The sequence below is a fragment of the Chenopodium quinoa genome, unplaced genomic scaffold, assembly GCF_001683475.1.
Source record: "Chenopodium quinoa cultivar QQ74 unplaced genomic scaffold, ASM168347v1, whole genome shotgun sequence".
In the NCBI taxonomy this organism is placed as follows: Eukaryota; Viridiplantae; Streptophyta; class Magnoliopsida; order Caryophyllales; family Amaranthaceae; genus Chenopodium; species Chenopodium quinoa.
Window position 1 is genome coordinate 6,128,436 of NW_018744502.1, and position 22,335 is coordinate 6,150,770.

At 34.2% G+C, this 22,335-nt stretch overlaps 1 protein-coding gene across 1 annotated transcript; it reads left to right on the forward strand.

The window, feature by feature from the left end:
• Positions 1-1,336: 1,336 nt before the first annotated feature.
• LOC110698069 (phospholipid-transporting ATPase 3-like) lies at positions 1,337-19,698 on the forward strand. The gene is made up of 27 exons (XM_021875472.1): positions 1,337-1,949; positions 6,054-6,119; positions 6,226-6,287; positions 6,719-6,800; positions 6,991-7,101; positions 7,773-7,850; positions 8,035-8,131; positions 9,466-9,572; positions 9,719-9,784; positions 9,957-10,078; positions 10,217-10,316; positions 10,501-10,578; positions 10,662-10,778; positions 10,907-11,056; positions 11,222-11,326; positions 13,713-13,855; positions 14,299-14,400; positions 14,484-14,547; positions 14,631-14,843; positions 15,848-16,013; positions 16,109-16,188; positions 16,877-17,116; positions 17,309-17,530; positions 17,615-17,782; positions 17,869-18,231; positions 18,918-19,024; positions 19,143-19,698. The coding sequence occupies exons 1-27, from the start codon at positions 1,770-1,772 to the stop codon at positions 19,447-19,449; spliced, it is 3,696 nt and encodes a 1,231-aa protein (XP_021731164.1). The 5' UTR covers positions 1,337-1,769; the 3' UTR covers positions 19,450-19,698.
• The last annotated feature ends 2,637 nt before the right edge of the window (positions 19,699-22,335 follow it).

Below are 22,335 nucleotides of genomic sequence, written 5' to 3' on the forward strand. Positions count from 1 at the left end.
ACTAGAGATCTTGTGCAAAGCAGTACTCATTGGGACTCAGTCATGGTTAAAGGTAATTTCTCTATTGGTAAAATGTATAAGCAAATGCAAGGAACCTTTGAGAAAGTACCTTGTAGGAGAGTGATATGCAATTCTAAGGCTAGCTCAAAGAGTGTATTTATTCTCCGGTTGGCCATTCAGAACAGGCTCACTACTGCTGATCGGATTAGTAGCTGGGGTATTCAATGCTCAGTTAATTGTGTGCTCTGTCAAGCTGGTGTTCCCGGGTCTACTGATCACTTGTTTTTTCAAGTGTGATTTTGCTGCTGATATTTGGCAAAGAGTGCTTCAGTGTATTAGAATTCAGAGAAACAGCCTTAGCCTCCTGGGAGAGCTCCCTCTTGCTTTTGCTATGAGTTGGAAATCTACCACTCAAGCTAAGATCTACACTATGAGCTTTGCTGAGACTATCTACCAAGTGTGGAGTCAGAGGAATGCTGTGATTTTCAGATAAAAACTGATCATAAGGATGTTATTGTGAATCACATTATGTTTAATGTTACTTGTAGATGTGATAGTGAGATGAGAAAGTGGCTGCTTTAGTCTCTTTGTTTAGTGGTTGTGTTGTAATGTCTTGCTTCTCTTAGCAAGTTTCTTGGTTATTAATAAAATCTATTATTAATTGCCATAAAAAAAAAACGGTATTTTTTTTGAGGCCATGTATAAAATCATATTGAACAATTTAATAAATAGCACATATAAAATTATATTGAACAATTTAATATTTTAGAAAGTTTGGTTTTATATTTTATGTAAAGAAAATGTAATAAATCAAATACAATCCTTTTTTGTAAGTTATAATATTTTAAAGCAAGGATTATTGTGGAAGATATTTTTTTTTAGCAAAGTGTTATTAGAGGGGAAGTTTTTAATAACATTCTGCCAAGTGTTCCTTTTGGTTTCACCTTTAGTATTATGTAATAGATAGATAGATTAAATTTAAATAAGGATTTAAATCATGGAATTAGTGCAGTAATTCAGGTTCGGGCTTAAATAGTGTATAAAGAGTAATACAAGTATACTCCCTCCGTTTTTTTTATAAGCTAGAGTTACTATTTCCGTCCATTTTTTTTAAATGCTAGAGTTTCATTTTTGGAATTCTCTTACCATTTAATAATATATCTTTACCCACAAATTACCTCACTCTTTCTTACTTTATCATTTTTCACTCCTCCAATGGTCCCCAGTCCCAATCCCTCTCACACTTCTTTAATTTTCAATAAAATAATAACCTTCTCACCCCACTAACATCTTATTTTATTAAATCACCTAAAATTTTGTGCAATCTCATCTCTGACCTATAAAAAAACAGAGGGAGTATATTCTTAGCGTAGAGAATCGCGTCTGCGGTGAGATTAAACGCACAGGAGAGAATCCTCAACGCCGTTAAACAATTGCGAAGACCGCAAATTCAAAGGACCTGAATCCTAAAATAAAAAAGAAGAAAAAAAAAGTCTGGGGAAGTTCTGCGAACTTGAAAACCAAAAACTTCAACCCGACCCATTCAACCCAGGCGATCGAACTACCAATATACTCTCAAAATAAAATTAAAAATGGAGGGTGAATCTTTTGGTGTTCCCACTCATTTCTGAACAACATCCTTCCATCTTCTTCTTCAAATTTCGAAATTGAAAATTTCTAAAAAAAATTTGAAAAATTCCCATAAAATTCCGCCATTGTTGAATTTGATTGGAAGCCGAAGAGTTTGAAGAAGAAAGAGAGGGTGGGTGATGGCGGGATGGGACAGGATTCAATCGTCATCGAGATCGGGTTTCAGCAGGAATTTTTCTGGGTTGGATCGTTCTTCTTCCACTCGGACGGTTCGACTCGGTCGTGTTCAGCCTCAGGCTCCTACTCATCGCACCATCTATTGCAATGACCGTGATACCAATTCCCTCGCCAAATTCAAGGTTTCATTTTGCAAGATTTTTATTTTTATTTTTTTTCAATTTTGCGGTTTTATTTTGCAATTTTGTGATTTGTTATGTACTAGTATACATTTTATGATTTGCTATTATGCTTTAAGCTCGCTGGTTGAGATTGGATGATGAATTTAGGTTTGCATTTGTTTTAATTTGCGTTTATAAAAACATTTTCTATATGGATGGCAATGCACCCTTGTAAACCCTCTGGAATTGCTAATTTGGAGTCTGTTGGACATGTTTTTAATATTTTTGGAACCAAGAAATGGTGGTTGACCACTCGTGGCGAATTCGATTGTGTTTAATTTTTAGTTCAGCTCTCGTTTTTTTTTTTTTGCTAAATGAGATATGAGAGTGGATTGGATGTTAAGTTTGGGATTGCTATAAGACTATAATGTATGCACAGAAGTTTAAGAGAGTTTTATAAACTAATACTCACATATTAAATGAGGAACAACACACTAGTTACATCCACCGAGCACAGGAGAGGAGGTTTTATTAATCTTGAGGGTTATAGATTGTAGAATGAGGCTAGGTATAGTGCAAGGGGGAAAATGAAGATGGAAATTAAATGGTGGTGAGTGTTAGTTGTCTGTCACTTAGTACAAAGGAAAATGAATATGATTTAGTAACTCTTGTTGTGCTCTTTAAGAGATGCAAAGGAACGAGGATGAAGTTTTAGGTGTTAAAACTTTCAAGCTCTTGCTGACTAGAATGTCTTTGTATGTTCTTATACTTCGTAATTGTTATGATAAAGTGGGTGGTAGCAATTAATTCTTAGAAGTTAGATTTATGGGTGTTGCGTAAAAGTTGATGAACTTGGGTGAGAAGTAATGTTCGCCCTCACATGTTAAGTTAATTGAGCAAACATGATGACTTTCAAGTTTCAACTGATGTTACTTGCATTTCTTGTTGTCATGTGAAAATGTGAAGTACTATGTCTAATTTTTGGACTTAAAAATATGTAATGAGACTTGGATGTACCAGTCAGATATAAGAATTTACTGCATAAGAGTCTGTAAAGGTCACCTGCCCTTACTTTTGGGATGTAGGGACTAGTGGTATACACGATCCATACCTCTTAAATGGCTTGTGTCAGGCGTGTTGAATATCTTCAAATTTAACCATCTGGACTTTTCTAAGTCTTGTTAGTCGCTCCTGGAATTCTTTTTGTCATTTTTTTTTGACAAGAAAAGAAAATATTCATCAGTTGACGGAAAGAGTAGAAAACCAAAAGGGAAAGTTGAACTCTTTAATCTAATTTCTGTGAACCTCTCCAGTCGAGTTACTCTCCTCAATTGCCTTAATGTTAGAATGTAACCTATTTTCAATATTTAAATGATTTTTTGGACTTTTCATTAAGTTTTATAGGCTTTCCCTATTGCTGCTCAATTGGGAAACTATGTAATTACGAAATATATCTCATTACGGAGTGACGATTAATGAATGAGAGTTATCCATTGTTGTCTTGCTGTAAATACATGTGCTGTGTTTTAGGCTTTTCTTGATTTTGTGGTGCCACTCGTTTTAAAGCACCTCAAATTCCGATAAACCCTCATAATAGATATATTCTCGTTATCAGCCCTGGTTGTGCTTGCGCCTTGCTCACACAATCGCCCTGATTGACCTTCATCCCTTGCTCATGTCGCCAATGGACAATAGTGTCCCTTCTAAATCAAACACTCAGCTGCGCTTCAACGAGCTCTAAGAGTCTTCTCATTATAAGGCTTGCGCCCTTTTCACCGGGTAGGCCAAAGCACGTTGCACGATTTAGTGACAAGACACGTAGACCGTGACTTTGACGCTTAGTGATGAAGCTAAACAAGTGACTTCGTCCCAAAACAATTGAGAAGACAAAGAGACTTGTGAAAGGACCCTTGAGATCTGCTTTGCCATAGAGACCAAGCATGCTCTTTGAGAGTCAGTTTGTCTTTTGCTGATTTCCAAACAAGTTTCCTGACAGAAACTTCTTCTTACCTTTACTAAACCCCTCAAAATCTGAATTGCAGCCATTTTACAATCTCTAAAGGGAAACCAAGATTGTTTATGCAATACTTTAGAGGTTTCTGCAATGTATAAATACCACAAGACTGGTAGCAGCTTGATGGTGTTTGTTAGAACTGGTACCAAGTGATACAAAACGACAAAACGACATGAACTGGACACGTTAAAATGGGTTAGTGTTAAGGGTTTTCAACCCGTCTAGGTAAATGAGTCAACACGACACAACACTGTTTAATAAAGTAGATTGGATTAGTGTTCGAGATTCCTGACACAAAACTAACACTTTTTAGGGTGGTGAATGTCTTCGAAATGTTATTCTTTATTGTCGTTCTTTGTGATTTTTTAGTTGTGAAAATATGGAAATAATTGTTACTCCCTCCTTTTTTTGTAACTGTTTAATAAAGTAGATTGGATTAGTGTTCGAGATTCCTGACACAAAACTAACACTTTTTAGGGTGGTGAATGTCTTCGAAATGTTATTCTTTATTGTCGTTCTTTGTGATTTTTTAGTTGTGAAAATATGGAAATAATTGTTACTCCCTCCTTTTTTTGTAAAATGAAACTTTTGACTTTTTACACTATTCATTTAATCCACTTTGACTAATGCTAGTGATTTATACATAGAAAAAATATAGTTTTGTGGGTACTTGTTGGTATCGTTTTAATGAATAGTTTATTAATATTTAATTGCTGAAATTTTACTTGTTGATAATTAAAGACTATGTTACATGGACTCGGGAACGGGTGTCGGACACGGACACTTGTCCAAGTGTCCGATCCATCAAATTCCAAAATTTTAGGACATGGGGGCTCTGTCTGATATTTGGACACGGGTACGGGGACACGTCAATACGTCACTTAAATTTATATAAATAAATTATATATTACAAAAGCTTTAAAATTTTCATTATGTCTACCCCTATTTTTTTTTTATTATAATTCTTTTCTCGGTAAATTCTCCTAATAAATGACATTTTTCTTCTCTCCATCTTCTCTATATTAATGGTGGTTTTCGAACAAGATATGTTTTTCTTTCATGTTTCTTCTTTTTTCCCTCTCCTCTCTTAATGGAAGTGTCTGAGTGCACAGTGAAGGATCGGAGTGTCTCGTGTCCGTGTCTTGTGAATTGTCGTGTTGACACGGACACTTCGCGATATTAGCCGTGCCCGATTAACATAGATTAAAGATGTTATTGGTCAAAGTTTTGCATTAGCATACCTGCCTACAAGAAACGTTTCACTTAAAAAAAAGCAGAGGGAATACTTTGTTAGGTAGCCTGTTTTTGGGATATGGCCTTTAGGGCCATATGTTCAGTGTATACTGATTAACTTTAGTTAAGGGGCTGTTTGGTTTGCTTATGAGTAAAGGAAACAAACCAACTAAGTTTATTCCTTCATTGGAATGATCTGGATCCACTCCGTTTAGGCCATTGTAATTCTGAATTAGTGTATGCATTTCCTAGTTAAATATAGATCTTTTTTAATTAAAAAAAGGGAACATATGGTCGTTTGTGTCAACTTCACGTAAACCGATACTTCCTCATTCCCCTACTGTTTTCAACACAGTATGGATATCTTAAACTGCTTTTTAAATATTTAAACCTACTTTTACAAAAAAAACAATAATGGGAACAAAACTCAATTTATGTTTTGTTTTATTTTTATTTTCATCCCTAAGATTGCCACGTGCCCCACTATCCATTTTTAGATATTCCAACTATCACATGATGCGGCTCACTTATTTTATAGCCTTAAATGTGTGCCCAATTATAATGTGGAAAACAATAGAGATGAAGGGAGTATATCTTCTATATTGGTATGTATGTATCACTCATATTTTTAAATAAATGAAATTGTTGTCCCAATGTCTTTTGGCGAAAGAAACAATTTCGAATTTGTGTAAAGGAGAACATCGATGTACGATATGCAATTATGAATGTTAGTTTCGCAACTTGGAAAGTAACTCCCTATAGTTATACAGGTAGTTGACTACCTCAGTACCTTGACTTCTTAGTTTGTCTCAGGAGTATATTTTGTTAGCTGTGATGAGAAGGAGAATTTTTTGACGCTATTGGCTTGATTTTTTCAGGGGAATTCCGTGTCAACTACAAAGTACAATGTTCTTACCTTTTTGCCTAAAGGGTTGTTTGAACAGGTATACCATTATATCCTTACATGGAAGATTACGAATTTTTACTCTTATATGTCTTGTGCAGTTCATTTTCTCTGACCTGATGAAGTGTTCTTTATCACTATAACAGTTTAGACGGGTGGCCAATTTGTACTTCCTGACAATATCCATTTTATCTTGGACACCAATGAGGTACAGTCTTCACTGCAAACTGTGGAAATCCACTCCTGCACATATGTACTATAAACCGTTGCAAGTGTCGTCATGAAATTGCCTGGCGATTACATTAGTTCTAATTGATGAGTATTGTTAATGTACATTGTAACTATGTAATAATAATCAAAATATCTATGTGGAAATTAATATTTGACCTTCTATGATCAATTCAACCTGCCTGAAGGATAAGAGATAGGCCTGGCACATTTGCATTTTTATGACTGCTGTTTTCCTTCTAGTATTTCTCATTTGCCTTTTATGTCAACTGTTGTTTCCTTTATTTTCTTTGATTGATTTATTCCTTTATGCTTCTTTGTCATTTGCTTACCCAATTTTATATTTGGTACTTTCTAAATGAAATTTGTGAATTTCATATGGATGTGATGATTTCGTTTCTATTGTTGCAGTCCCGTGAGTCCAATTACAAATGTGGCCCCTTTAAGTATGGTGCTTTTCATTTCCCTTGTGAAAGAGGCATTTGAAGATTGGGTGAGTTTTCACTCAGTTTTTACTAAAACTACTTTGTCTTTCATAGTTCTGGGTTTCTGAAAAGATACCTATTACAGTAACCTGTGGTCATTCTTTTCTACTCCTGTTCTGTGTACTTGCATTTTACCTACTTGCTGTCACTGATTTTCATAAAAAAATTCTCTTTGTGTTTTTGGATTATGTTTGACAGAAGCGATTTCAGAATGATTTGTCCGTGAACAATACCCTTGTAGATGTACTACAAGGACAGAGGTGGGAACGTATTCCTTGGAAAAGGTTGCAGGTTGGCGATATTGTCCGTGTAAGTGTTAATCGATTTTTTCAATTTTACATGATTCAAATTTATGTGTATATATATATATATATATATATATATATATATATATATATATATATATATATATATATATATATATATATATATATATATATATATAGCGTCAAAGACGGCTGACCAATTAGAATGTGATAAGTACCCCCCCCCTCCCCCTTGACGAAGCACTTGATGGATTCCCTTGAGGTTGTAGCAAAAATCTGAGTTACAAGATTTAAATTATGTGCCAAGTATAGTGTATTTTTTGCCAACTTTTCCTAAATTAAGTGCTACAATAAGGTAATATTTACAAAAAAGTTTCTGTACAGAACTGTTGAAGTTGGTACAAAAATAGCCATGGAGTCTTGTAAATTTACACATGTCTGTAATATCCAAGTGTCTATTTTTTTTTTCAGAAACTATATATTGTGTCAGCATATGGTCATAGTATTGTCTTTCTGTGTCACTTTTAGATCCATACCTGTGTTGGACATCTGCTTACAAGTCCACACATCATAGACTTGACAACCACAAGCTGTCATTATCTTTGTCAAACCATACACTTCAAAATTATAAAATCAAAATAGATACTGATGTTCAAATTATGTTAGTTACTAAGACTGTAATAGCCTAAGTAGTTTTAAATTTGCTGTTTGCAGGTTAAGCAAGATGGGTATTTCCCGGCAGATATTCTTTTTCTTGCAAGCACAAATGCAGATGGCGTGTGTTATGTTGAGGTAAAATAATGTCCTTGAATTTAATATTCAAGCAGTTATGTTGTTTTGTATGAAGTATGTGGGACTATATTTTTTTGTATAACCTCGTTAGTGGTCAGTCTTATTGCTTTCTTGGGTGTATATATTTTGTAAAGTACCATTTCATTCTATTTCAGAACTAGATTAGTATTTTTTTTTATTACAGACGTCAAATTTGGATGGTGAAACAAATTTGAAGATTCGGAAAGCTTTGGAGAAGACATGGGATTTCTTGACGCCTGAGAAGGCCTCTGAATTTAAAGGTTTACTTTATTGTTGATTTCTTTGGTCTTTGTTGTTTCTAGGTTCAGAATGACATTTTTTCTTTGAAAGTTGAAACTGTTAATATTTCTTATGCATGTTTTCTTTCAAACACTAAAGTGATGGTTGGGTTACTGATGCATGACTAAAAAAAATATGAATTGTGCTATTAGCATGTTGCATGTTATTGCTGTGGACAAATTGAATCATCCCCCTTTTGCATTACGCTTTTTTTATACTTTAAGATTTAGAATCTGTCAACTTTGATTTGCTTGATGCGTTTCTTCAGCTTGTGTTTCAAAGCTGTCCCTGTTGCATGTTTGAACACTTTTTTTTTAGTACCATAGAATTAAGGTAGATGGTACATCTGATCATAGTTGGCTCAGCCTGAAAAATGTCGGGTTTTGGCATAATTATTGGGCCTCGCCTGGCTTGTTAGTGAATCATTGATTTACTTTAATAGAACCAAATGTCTGCTGCCTGGATGTAGCTTTGTTGCATCCTTTTTGTATCTTATAATGTAGTGTGTTTGCTGCCTGGAAGGAGTTTTTTTAAACAGATATAACAAATAGGTTATGAATTTTCTAGTCTTGTGTAGACCTGGCAATTCTGACCCTGACTCGACCTAGAGTCGACCCCACACCCGAACTGACCTGACCGAAATTGACCCGATACCTGAAATGACCCGAACTAAAATTACCTTATAATTAAATTAAAAATGTCTGGTGCCAAAATAACTCAAATTGTTCATCTTCAACCGTAGCCAAGCTCATACATCGAATTGATAGTTCTTATTAATTTATTAAAGCAATAACAGTGGCGGATGTAGAATATTTAGTGTGGAGGGACACTAAATTAAAAAATAAATAAATAAAATACTTGTATGAGGACTTGAAACCAAGACTTTAAGCACAACTCAATGCATTACCACTATGACAAAGCTAATTTAATGTTATTTATTGCATAATAATTGTATTTAACCTATAAATTTACACCTTACCTAAATAAAAGATAAATAAAAATCAATTTTTGGTGGGGCCGGTGCCACCCAGGCCCCTTAATAAATCCGCCCCTGAGCAATAACAAAATATAAAATTATTGATTTGAGCTTGATCCACAAATGGAACAACTTGAACGTGACCCGACCCAAATTTGACCCTATACCTGATCCGAGCCACACTCGAAAACCGAATTGACCCAACCCGACCCGAATGTTAATTGGCCCGAAATGACCCAACCCATACCCGACCCGAACGGCCCATTTGCCAGGACTAGTCTTGTGTGTAAGTACTTTGTCTTGGTTGTTCACTTGCTTATCAAATCATTTTTTTCCCAGGTGAAGTACAATGTGAACAACCTAATAATTCGTTGTATACATTCACCGGCAACCTCATCATTGAGAAGCAGACTTTACCTTTGTCGCCGAACCAGCTCTTGCTCAGAGTATGACCTAATATCTTGATTATATATGTTGTTGTAATGTATCTTTATGTTCAATGCCTTGAATTTTTTACATGAGGAATGGCTATGTTTGGTCCTTTCTTCCCTGACAGAGTGGACATTGACTCTTTTATTTGATTATACTAAAGGGTTGCAGTTTGAGAAATACTGAATACATTGTTGGTGCTGTGATATACTCTGGGCATGAGACTAAGGTATGTGCTTGTGTTGTGTGTGTTTGAGTTTCTTGGCAGATATGCTCATTCCTTTTCATATTATAAAGTTGGCTGTATTTCAAGAGAATTTTATTGGAATGTACACTATTTTCTCCACCTGCATGGTTTTCCATTTTCTGTCTAATAAGGGTAACCCTGGTTCTATTGACAGGTTATGATGAATACTATGAATGTTCCTTCAAAGAGAAGTACCTTGGAAAGGAAGCTTGACAAATTGATTCTTGCTCTTTTTGCTACATTATTTATGATGTGCCTCATTGGATCCATAGGCAGGTAGAGTATGCTGTGTATTAGGATTTTTTTATATGAGTTAATGAACCTGTTTTCTCTTTGCCCTTTTACTTTTTATCTTCTTGTAATTTTTCTGAAATCATTTTATGTTCATACCTTAAAACTTTTGTGGTGCCTCAGTGGTATTTTTATAAACCGCAAGTATTTTTACTTGGGACTTCTTCAAGGAACTTTGGATGGAGCTGATGAACGTCAATTTGATCCAAGCAACAGATTTTTGGTGTGTTTTCTGCTTTAAATTTCTATACATACACTCAAAAAGAAGATAACTTTATGCTTTTGTGAGGGCACACTTGCATGTCATTTGTATCTGTTAATCTGTTATTGTGATTTTCTTATTTGCTCTCAATATTTCCTCTTTCCTGGCTTAATTTTTTTATTTTTTATATGCATGGTTATTGCAGGTTATGATCTTGACAATGTTTACATTGATCACCCTGTTTTCAACTATCATCCCTATATCACTTTATGTTTCAATTGAGGTAACTTGGATGATCTGCGAAATTTCTCTCCAAGAGCATGTAACTTGTAGATGACTAAGCAAATCTTTTCCTTGGCATTTCAGGGGATTAAGTTTATACAGTCCCTTCAGTTTATCAATAATGATTTGAATATGTATCATGCTGAAACAAACACCCCTGCATTGGCTAGGACATCGAATCTTAATGAAGAACTTGGACAGGTATATGATCTTTGGAACTCTAGAAATTTTCCAAGATTTTACAGGATTCAACTCTTTACTTGTGTTCTTCTATGCCATTTTATTATTAGATCTTCTGAGTGGGCTAACTCTTCATTACTGTTGTGTAGGTAGAATACATATTTACTGATAAAACTGGGACTCTTACACAAAACTTGATGGAATTCTTTAAATGTTCCATTGGAGGTCAAATCTATGGAACTGGTATAACTGAGATAGAGAAGGGTTTGGCTGAGCGCATTGGCACTAAACTTCCGGAGGTATGATTTGCATATTCAAACTTCAAATATATATCAATCAATCAATCAATCAAAGCCTTAATCCCATAAGTGGGGTCGGCTACATGAACCTATATATATATATATATATATATTTTTTTTTTTTTTTTTTTCTTCCTCTAATTCAACACAGGACTGTTATGATAGGTGCAAAAGTCAGCTAATGCAATTCAAGAAAAAGGGTTCAATTTTGACGATGTTAAGCTTATGCGTGGTGCATGGAGAAATGAGCCTAAACCTGATCTTTGCAAGGTAATATTGATTATATGAAAGAATATAAACATGAATTTGTTTAATTTGAGTTGCATATTTTTTTTATGGTGTCTAAATAGGCTATTTTGTTTTATGTGGATCAAGTTTTTGGCTTTGGGCACAAGACCTAGTTTGGCCATATTATATGTAGATTGTCATCACCACTGCAGCGCCCATCTAGTGGATTCATGGCCTTACTCTCATCAGTCCAAAGATTCTAAAAGAGTGTTTCCAATAGACCGGATATGTTTTATTGCTTAAGGAAAACATGTTTAGTATGGAGTAAAGGAATAAGCAAAAACTTTCCTGATAATTAATTTTTTTGTTTCTTGAGATAGAAGTTAGTTGGTGAATTTCTTTGATTTTGTAAGACATAAATTGACAAAAATAATTGAATTTCAAAGATGATAACTAGTGAGAAGGTAGTTACAGCGATGCTGATAATGATTAATGTAATATTTTTTTTTTTAAACTAAATTACTATACTGAGCTTTCTATGCAAATTGTGGAAGTATATTCACTGATAACTCATTTGTATCCCCCCCGCCCTCTTACTTTAACATTTTCCATTGCTGATCTTGATGAAAAGATTTATCTTCGTATTTTTCTGCCCTGCATCAGTAGCAGCATTTCTAGTAATCTTCTCATAAATTTTCAATTCTAAGGTGGTTGTTACACCTGTACTCTGGTATCATGCGACCACATGTTGGCAGCTATCCCTCTTTGATCATATTAATTGACAATCGCATCACTAGTGGCTATGATGTAGAAGTGACATTTGGGTTTAGAGTGAAAGTAGAAGAGAGAAACTCCGGGGAACAAGAGATATTGAGGGAGAAAGTCAGAAAGGTAAAAGGACGTGGCCTGAGTAGTGATACAAATTGACACTGCTTATTGGATGAAAGAGAAGGTGAGGGGTATTAAATTTAGGCTTATTGTCATTTTGATGAAAGCTTGTCTTATTAAATGACTGGCTTGGATTATTTGATTAAAATCTGATGGTTGTGAATGCAGTAGGTCACTACTAGAAGTATGGAGCAAAGTTGGCTGCCATCCCTATAATTATTAATATTACAAGTAATAATTTATTAATATATGAAAAAGTACAGTAGTATTAAGAATATTTGGTTAATTGCTGTAAGTAGCTACGGTATACTTCCTGTGTTTTCAAACACCCTCACACACATATATAATCACAACATGTTTCCTTGGTACTCATTTTAGGATAGAGAATTAGAGATCCGATAAGTTAATGGACAAATTGATGAAAATAACTAAAACACGGGTCTGAGGAAAGGGCTGGGAAACCAGTGTTTAAGTTATTTTTAATAAACTTTGCCATTTACCTTATCTAGTTTATTCATAATACGTGCCAAGAAGGCATGTTGTGGTTATAAAAAAAGGGAGGAATTAATTAAATTGAATGATAAAATACGGATATAATAAAAAATTAATAGAAAATGAAGTTTGAAACCATATGGAGGTAAGGGCCTTATGGCCCACTGTTTTTTTAAGTTTCACACACTCCTTATGAAGCTCGGAATGTGAAGGAAAAGTAAATGATAAACACACTACTTGCATGTCTAACATTAGGCGATAGGAGATAGAATTTAACTATTGGTGAACTGCCTGTATTTTAGCACGTGGCTGCTTCCCATCAAGAACCAAGTCCTCCCTTAGTTGTATATGAGCAGATTTCGGATTATGTTATCTCTTTGTTTTTCCTTGAGTATACCTATTCTTAAAAGTTCCATTAGAAAGATTTGTAGTTTCATTTGGGTTGTCGATTGCCTCTTGAGTGAAATGAGTACCCACAACTTTGAAGATGAACAGGGCAAAGCGATCAGCTGTGGGATACTAATAATCCTGAACCTTCAAGGTCTCATTTTTCACATCTTTCCTTTAACGTTCATGTCTTTGTCTTGGAGTAATTGCTATTTTAACCACGGACTTAAAACAGTCTACTACTAAGACTAAAAGGCTGAGGATAACTCTTTTGGCTTTGTAATTTGTACCGTAGTTTGTCTTGTTGCTGCAAAAGTATATCCAGATCTTTGTGCAAATCAGGCATAGAAAAACTATCATACTTGAAGAGAGTTTGGAATGAAGGGAAGCTCCGGGATCGGAATTTCTCTGGGGGGGTAGAAATCTGAACTTAAAATTTTTGTTAGTGTTGGGCTGTGATGGTGGGAATGTTGGTCCATGTAGCCAACTCCATCATTCTGGGATTAAGGCATTGTTTGTTGCTGTATTGTGCGGGGATGGTGATATTGTTTGGAAGTATTTATTGATTGACATCTACGTTATCCTTCTTTGCATATGACTATGTATATTTTATTTTACGTTACTAATAATGTTTGTGCTTCTTTTCTCTTCTTTTGTTTAGGAGTTCTTCAGGTGCCTCGCGATTTGTCATACAGTGCTCCCTGAAGGCGATGAATCTCCTGAGAAAATTGTCTACCAAGCCTCTTCTCCTGACGAGGCAGCTTTAGTTGTTGCAGCTAAGAATTTTGGTTTCTTCTTCTACAGGTCTTCAGTCTGTAACTTTTTTTTAAATTACTCACAACACTTTCCTTTTTGAGAAGTTTGAAAAGTACTTGCAATGCAATTTATTTGGCAAGTGGTTTCTCTTTATTTATTTCCTCATCTCATATGCACTTCTTCCATCTCTCTCCTCACTACATGGGCTCCTAAAAACTTGTCTCTCCCCCTCTTCCCTTGGAAGTTTAATTGAGTAGCAGAAGCATTAGAGGTTTGCATCTACAGTAGGCGTAAGTCAGTTATCTCTTTATTGTGCTAGTAAAAATTCCTTGGGGATTTGATATGCTATTTGCCTTGGTCCTGCCATACTACTTGAAATTCACTGCTCAGTAAAATGATTTCACTCATCTTGGGAATGCTTGTCTGCTGTGATGAAGCATGAGAAACCTGTGTCTATAGCTCTTAACATTTTCTTCTTATATTACGTTCAGGCGTACACCAACAACCATATATGTGCGTGAGTCACATGTTGAAAGAATGGGTAAAATTGAGGATGTGCCTTATGAAATTTTGAACGTCCTTGAGTTTAATAGGTGATTTACTCTTTTACCTTAACTGTTTATAAAATTTTAAGTTAATTTGTAATATCTAGCTCACTTGTTTTGTTGCCCACCAGTACACGGAAACGCCAATCTGTTGTGTGCCGATATCCTGATGGGAGACTTGTTTTGTACTGCAAGGTACTGCTTCATGGCTTCTATTGATCTAAATTTAAAAATTTGTCGGTACCATTTAGCATTGCATATAAACATTTGTCTCTCAGGGTGCTGATACTGTCATATACGAAAGATTAGGAGAAGGGAATGAGGATATAAAGAAATCTACCAGGGAGCATTTGGAACAGTTTGGATCATCTGGGTTACGAACACTGTGTCTGGCCTATAGAAATATAAGCTCAGATGTCTATGAGACCTGGAATGAAAAATTTATTCAGGCTAAATCTTCTTTGCGGGATCGAGAAAGAAAGCTGGATGAGGTATTTATCCAATCATAGGTTCTTTATCGAGTAAACTAGGTCTGTCAGTGGCTGTAATGAAATGTTTATTTCAAATATTGACAAGAAATTTTGGGGTCTAAGATATATCAAACTTTCTGTACAGTTTCCTTGTTGAAGTTACTAATGTTGTTGTGCTGTTTATGTTTTTCCCAATTTAATACCATTTTCAGACGTTACCACTTTTGCTATGCATCACTCCTCATACCATACTTTTTCTATATGTGACGTTACTTTCTCTCATGCTAGACTAAATTACGTGTGCAGGTCAACTGTTTTATATGACTAATTAAAACTTCAATGTAACCTTAAGAATCTATTTAGATGTAACCACTATGCATAATCAGTTGTTTGCTTATTGTCCTCTTGGTTGTTATGGTTTGGGACTTTGTGTTCATGACAGCATGTAATGTACCACAATAAGGATGGTTATTAGGAGATTCTAGGAGATCGTTTATAAATGGTAGAGATGTTTGGGGAATAAACGTAATAAGGGCATTGTTGAGAGTTGATTGTGATTTTTTAGCATTGGTTGTTATGGTTTGGGACTTTGTGTTCATGACAGCATGTAATGTACCACAATAAGGATGGTTATTAGGAGATTCTAGGAGATCGTTTATAAATGGTAGAGATGTTTGGGGAATAAACGTAATAAGGGCATTGTTGAGAGTTGATTGTGATTTTTTAGCATTGGAGAGAATCCTCCCCTTGAATGAGGGTGATTGTTTTGTTTAATTTCTCTGATTAAGCAATACATCCCTATTTTAGTCTGCTTATATACTGTGTCTTTGGTTTTTTTTTTTCTTTTTTCTTTTTTCTTTTCTGCTTGCTCCAATTGAATAATTCACAATTTATCCTATGTGCTTTGTAATTGGCTTTCTTTATGTGATTCTTATTTTGTGTTTGCCTTCATTGCTCTGTGTGTTTTGGAAATACTCTTAGTGTACAAGTTTTCGGTTAATTTTTCTGTGTCTTGAGCTGTACAGGTGGCTGAACTTATAGAAAAAGATCTTATATTGATTGGTTGCACCGCTATTGAAGATAAGCTTCAAGAAGGGGTACCTGCTTGTATCGAGACTTTAGCAAGGGCTGGAATCAAATTATGGGTGCTCACTGGGGATAAAATGGAAACAGCCATAAATATTGCCTATGGTGAGTTTGATTTATTGGGCATAATTTTGTGCAATCTCTAAGGGTGTTATGACTTTCTTTTATATCTAAAGTCTTGCATCCTGTATACCTTGCAGCGTGCAGCTTGATAAACAATGACATGAAACAATTTATTATCAGTTCTGAAACAGATGAAATTAGAGAAGTTGAAGATAGAGTAAGTAGCATTTGTTGGGTCCATTTTATGTTGGACCTGTCTTTATTATTATTATTATTATTATTATTATTATTATTATTATTATTATTATTATTATTATTATTATTATTATTATTATTATTATTATTATTATTATTATTATTATTATTATTATTATTATTATTATTATTATTATTATTATTATATTATTATTATTATTATTATTATTATTATTATTATTATTATATTATTATTATTATTATTATTATTATTATTATTATTATTATTATTATTATTATTAATTATTATTATTATTATTATTATTATTATTATTATTATTATTATTATTATTATTATTATTATTATTATTATTATTATTATTATTATTATTATTATTATTATTATTATTATTATTATTATTATTATTATTATTATTATTATTATTATTATTATTATTATTATTATTATTATTATTATTATTATTATTATTATTTTATTATTATTATTATTATTATTATTATTTTTATTATTTTTTTTTTTTTTTTTTTTTTTTTTTTTTTTTTTTTTTTTTTTTTTTTTTTTATTATTATTATTATTATTATTATCTGTTTATCTTCAGCTCTTTATGAATTTTTTTTATTCATGGGTGCTTTCCACCTGAAGAAGTTTATTCTTCAATTATATATTCTCAAATGCTACATGACGTTAGGGTGATCCTGTGGAAGCTGCTCGATTTATAAAAGATGCTGTCCAAACGCAGCTGAAGAATTGCATTGAGGAAGCCCAACAAACTCTTCGTACTGTTGTTGGACCAAAACTAGCACTTGTAATAGATGGGAAGTGCCTGATGTATGCCCTAGATCCAAATTTGCGAGGAACACTTCTTAATTTGAGCTTAAATTGCGCTTCAGTAGTCTGTTGTCGAGTTTCTCCTCTTCAGAAAGCGCAGGCCAGTAATCTAAGGAATTTGTTCTTTTAAATATTATAATTTGCAACCTCTTTATTTTTCCCTATGTTGTTGTAAGCTGTGTGTGTGAAAGAAGACTTGGCTTTTGTTTTCTATGTTTTGGTTTCATTATACATGGTCGTAAAAAAATATACCCATTGTAAATTGGCCTAAATAATACTTGAATGTTTGCAGGTAACAAGCTTGGTGAAGAAAGGTGCTAAAAAGATTACATTGAGTATTGGTGATGGAGCCAATGATGTTAGCATGATTCAGGCAGCTCATGTTGGTGTTGGGATTAGTGGGCTGGAAGGCATGCAGGCTGTCATGGCTAGTGATTTCGCAATTGCACAGTTTCGCTTTCTCACAGACTTGTTGCTTGTGCATGGAAGGTGGTCGTATATAAGAATTAGCAAGGTTTGTGCCTGTTATGTCTCTTTACTATCTGTGCTTTGTCTAATCATTTTTGTTGGGTCTCACATTAAGGGCTCTTTCTTGCAGGTTGTAACATATTTCTTTTACAAAAATCTTACATTTACACTGACTCAATTTTGGTTCACCCTTCAAGCTGGGTTCTCTGGTCAAAGATATTATGATGATTGGTTTCAAGCATTTTACAATGTGTTTTTTACATCCCTGCCTGTTCTAATGCTCGGACTATTTGACAAGGTTGCGTTTCCTAACTATTATATTGAGTATGGAATTTCATTTAAGAAATGATGTTATTGTTGCTAATTTTTTTTGTTCAATACCAGGATGTTAGTGCATCTCTTTCAAAGAAATATCCTCAGCTATACATGGAAGGATTGCGAAATGCCTTTTTTGAATGGAGAATTGTTGCTATTTGGACCTTCTTCTCCCTGTACCAGTCAATTATTTTCTTTTATTTCGTTACCACATCTGGTTCAAAGCCTCAAACTTCAGCTGGCAAGATGTTTGGTTTGTGGGACATTAGTACAATGGCATTCACCTGTGTCGTCGTCACTGTCAATTTACGTCTTCTCTTGTGCTGCAATAGTATTACGAGGTGGCACCATATAAGTGTTTGGGGGAGCATTATAGCATGGTTCCTTTTCATCTTTGGTTACTCTGGTATCATGACTAACGGTGATCGGCAGGTGAGTCAATCTTTTTTTTATATCCACACAAGTGAATCAATCTTAAAGGTTTGTTGATTGATTTCTTCAAGATGCTCAGTTGTCAAAATTTACTCATAACTTGCTCATTGCAAAAATCTCTGTTGGGAAAAGAACATGAATGGTGTTGAGTCAATCTTAAAGGTTTATTGATTGATTTCTTGAAGATGCTCAGTTGTCAAAATTTATTCCAAACTTATAACTTGCTCATTGCAAAAATCAGTGTTTGGAAAAGAACATAAATGGTGTTCATTGTTTCAGTTGTTAGTCTAAGTATCTAATATGTACAAAAGTGCTGATGAATGGAGTAGTGGATGAAAATTCACCACTGAAGATGCAAAACTCAACCCTTTTATTTTTTTGTCTAGGCTGTTTTTCCATGTTTAGGTAAGAGGCAAGAGCACAGCATTTAGGTGTCAAAACTATAAGTGTTCTTTTATGATCTTGTGAGACGAATTGTCGAGTAGATGGAAAAGTGCAGTGTTCTTATTTTCTTAGGAATCCACATGTTGTATCTGATAGTGTCAAACCTTGATTAGTTGAACATACAAGCCTTTTTTTTTTTGTTGGGGGGGGGGGGGGAGGTGTTATGTTAATTAGTGATCTTCTCTTGTTCTTGTATTGATCCCATTTGCTTGTGTACTAATGCCTTACATATCATGTTTCAGGAAAATATCTACTTCGTCATATTTGTTTTAATGAGCACTCCATATTTTTATCTTGCACTATTTCTAGTTCCTGTTGTCGCTCTTGTTGGGGACTTTCTATACCAAGGGTGAGACACTGAATTATTTTTCTTTGAAGCGTGATTCTTCTGGGTACAATGTATGGCTGGTGCAGATTTATTGATGATTAAGGTAGAATTTCTGAGTGTTTCAATTGTCTGATTTCAGTGTACAGAGATGGTTTTCTCCATATGATTATCAGATTATACAAGAGATTCATCGGCATGAACCTGATGATAACCATAGGGCACAGTTTTTTGAGGTTCAGGATCATCTTACTGCGGAAGAGGCACGGAGCTATGCTCTGGCTCAACTCCCTGGGCAGAGATCAAAACATACAGGTTTTGCCTTTGATTCTCCTGGTTACGAGTCATTCTTCGCTGCTCAGGCTGGTGTGTTTGCTCCTCATAAGCCATGGGATGTAGCTCGGAGAGCAACCATGATGAAATCACGTGCAAAGCCACCAAAGAAATAGTTGTTTTTCTCTTTAGTCTTTTTGTACAAAGAATTCCTTCCCCTCCAGGCGTCATTAGATGATTGTGTAGAATGTACTGCCCCTATCTTTTAGCCCTTCTTTCTTTCCATATTCTCACTACGTTAAGGATCACATTTTTGATGTAGCCTACCATCAGACTTAGGTATAATAGTTGGTTATGAGATTGTAAAATTGATGTAAAATTATATGGATGATTATAGTATAGTCTTTATCATTCTTTTGATTTTGTAATGATACACTTCAGGCCTTCTTCTGTGTACAATTTCTAATTTCTGTTGCTATCAAATACCAAGTAATTTAATATTTAGGAAACTCTCTTTGCTGAATTCAGATATGCGAAGTTTTAAGTATGTATTAATGATTTTGCATTTTCCTCCAGCTCATAACAATAGTTCTGCTCATGAGATAAGTAATTAATGTCTGTTTCTTGCTTGTTATCACTAATTCACTACGTTTGTTCACCGATAGCTTTCATATTTCTTGTGGATAGTCGTATTATGTAACTTTTCTCTCGTATTGATTGTTACCATCACATTACACAGTCGTAACATGCACGTAGAATCCAAGCCCAAGGCAATATTTGATGGAGGGAATAGCTCAACGAGGTTATAATATTTGCCTACTAGCAGAATTAAAATAAATAAATATATAAACACCATATTGAAGTTGAGTCCAACACATATATTTGAAGTTTTTAAATATATATCTAATAATAGCACATTATGTGTGCTTGATATTATAATGCATGTAAGCACCATTAAGAAATTCATATTTAAAATATTTTATTTTAATAGTAAAATTAAATTTAATATTGGGTAAAGTTTTGGGTGACACGGCAACACTCACAACACCATTCATTCATTGACTCTCGCTAAAATGAGTTCACCGTCAAAACCAAATCTTGACCGTCCAATTGCTTTCGAAATCCAACCATCATCACCTCGTTACCCACTTCCACCGTCTTCCTCCACCACCACTTCCGCCATCGGCGACAAACCCCACAGGAAAATCGCCTTCGTTGTTCAATGGGCCGTCCAGAACTACCTCCGTCCCTCCGACTCCGTCACACTCCTCCACGTCCAACCCACTTCCATCCTCTACGACGTTTGCTGCTGCTGCTTCGGCATCGAGGACGGTTTGGATGCCTTGTTCTGCGGTGATTAAGTCGAGAAGAGCTTTGAGTGTCAGTTTGGAGGGGAAGGTGTCGGATGAAGATGAATTGTTAGGACTTGTTAGAGATGATATGAAATATGAGGGTTGAGGAGAGAGAAAATATTGTAGCCATGGAAGAAGAAGAGGGTCAGTGATGAAGGAGAAAATAATGTAGGTGTTAGATTATTATTGTTTGGTATTAGATTATTACTATCAGATATTAGAATATCATTATCAGACATATTGGACTCATGGGGAGTCCGGTCTCACGCAAAACCTTCTCTTAATATTGTAGAATGAATACTTTAGTTGGGTAAGTACCTCCTATGTTATAAAATTAGTTGAAATTTTTTAAAAATGTTAAAAAATCAGTATATTAATTCAATAGTATGAAAATTGTCGTCAGATAAAAGTTAACAAATTTATAAAGTTTGATGGTATTGATTTATCATGATTATTGCTTAAAAATAAATAAAGAAGTAAAAAATCTACGAAGTATGAAAAATCTAATTCTTTTGGTCATACACTTTGTATTGAATATTGTGAATTAAATATTGAATATTGTGAATTGTTAATAAATACGGAGTAATTTAAAATGGTGTTTTAAATAGTTTTATGCATTGTGATATAAGGATGAAATGATAGAATAATTATTCGCATTAATGGTCGATTATCCGTGCAGGTGTTTAAAAATAAAAAACATTAGTGGTCAATTTAACAATAATATATTAGATAAATATATTGAATATAATAATGTAAAAGTTGAATGTTGATTCACTTTATTGATTGGTATATTTATGTAAATGATTCTTTGCTTTATTAGAAACTAAGTTAGTGTCAGTGTGATGCACGGATTTAACCAAAAATTATTGCGTAAATTAAAGTTGTATATTATTGAAATAGTTTTAAAATCAATACGTAACTTTGTACAATAATAATAATGTTTGATACTCCAAAATAGGGATGTGATATGAAGAAATGAGATTAAATAGAGGAAAGAGAGTTTAGCTTGATAGTCAAAGTGATCTTGCGATCTTTTGGGGAAAAGAAAATAGTTAATCAATTTATTTTTCCCAACCCAACACAATATAAATTGCAGCTCATTAAATAAAAAAAAAACATGATTACCCAAAAAAAATGACCAAATAGGAAATCATATTATACAAATATTCTCTTAAGAGATTTTGGCAAGAAAAGATACGAATTATAACATATTAAAATAAATTTTTTGTTGATTGTGTATATATATAATATATTAGAAGACCAATAATAAATCAAATTTTATATATATATATATATATATATATATATATATATATATAAAGAGAGAGAAGATATTTTGGAGGGAAAATATTGCACCAGGAATTGACACGTGTCATTCCTGGTGTTTCGGGGTTTTTAGAGTCTCTCGGGAGAGTTATAATTCCAAGAATGCGCGTCGACCGTCTGTACCTGCAAAACCACGGAAACTCCGGTTGGGTGGAGTTCCGCCTCCGACGATCAAGTTAGAACGTGTCCGGATGTATAAAAGTGCGGAATGTAAAGGTTTTTCTCTTGGATTCCGAGAGAATTATGCAACTAATATTGCTCGGGTTTTTTTTGTGTGTATTTATGAAATGTGCAATAAATGAGGATTTTCCTCTATTTATAGTGAGAGGAGATCAGTTCTCCTTTCATAGGTTAGAGTGCCACGTGCCACCAGAGGGTTGGTTC

Coding starts and splice junctions, on each gene's coding strand:
- LOC110698069 (XM_021875472.1), top strand. CDS start 1,770: ATGGCGGGATGGGACAGGATTCAATCGTCATCGAGATCGGGTTTCAGC. Junction 6,801..6,990: donor AAGAGGCATTTGAAGATTGG/GTGAGTTTTCAC, acceptor TATGTTTGACAG/AAGCGATTTCAGAATGATTT. Junction 14,401..14,483: donor AACGTCCTTGAGTTTAATAG/GTGATTTACTCT, acceptor GTTGCCCACCAG/TACACGGAAACGCCAATCTG.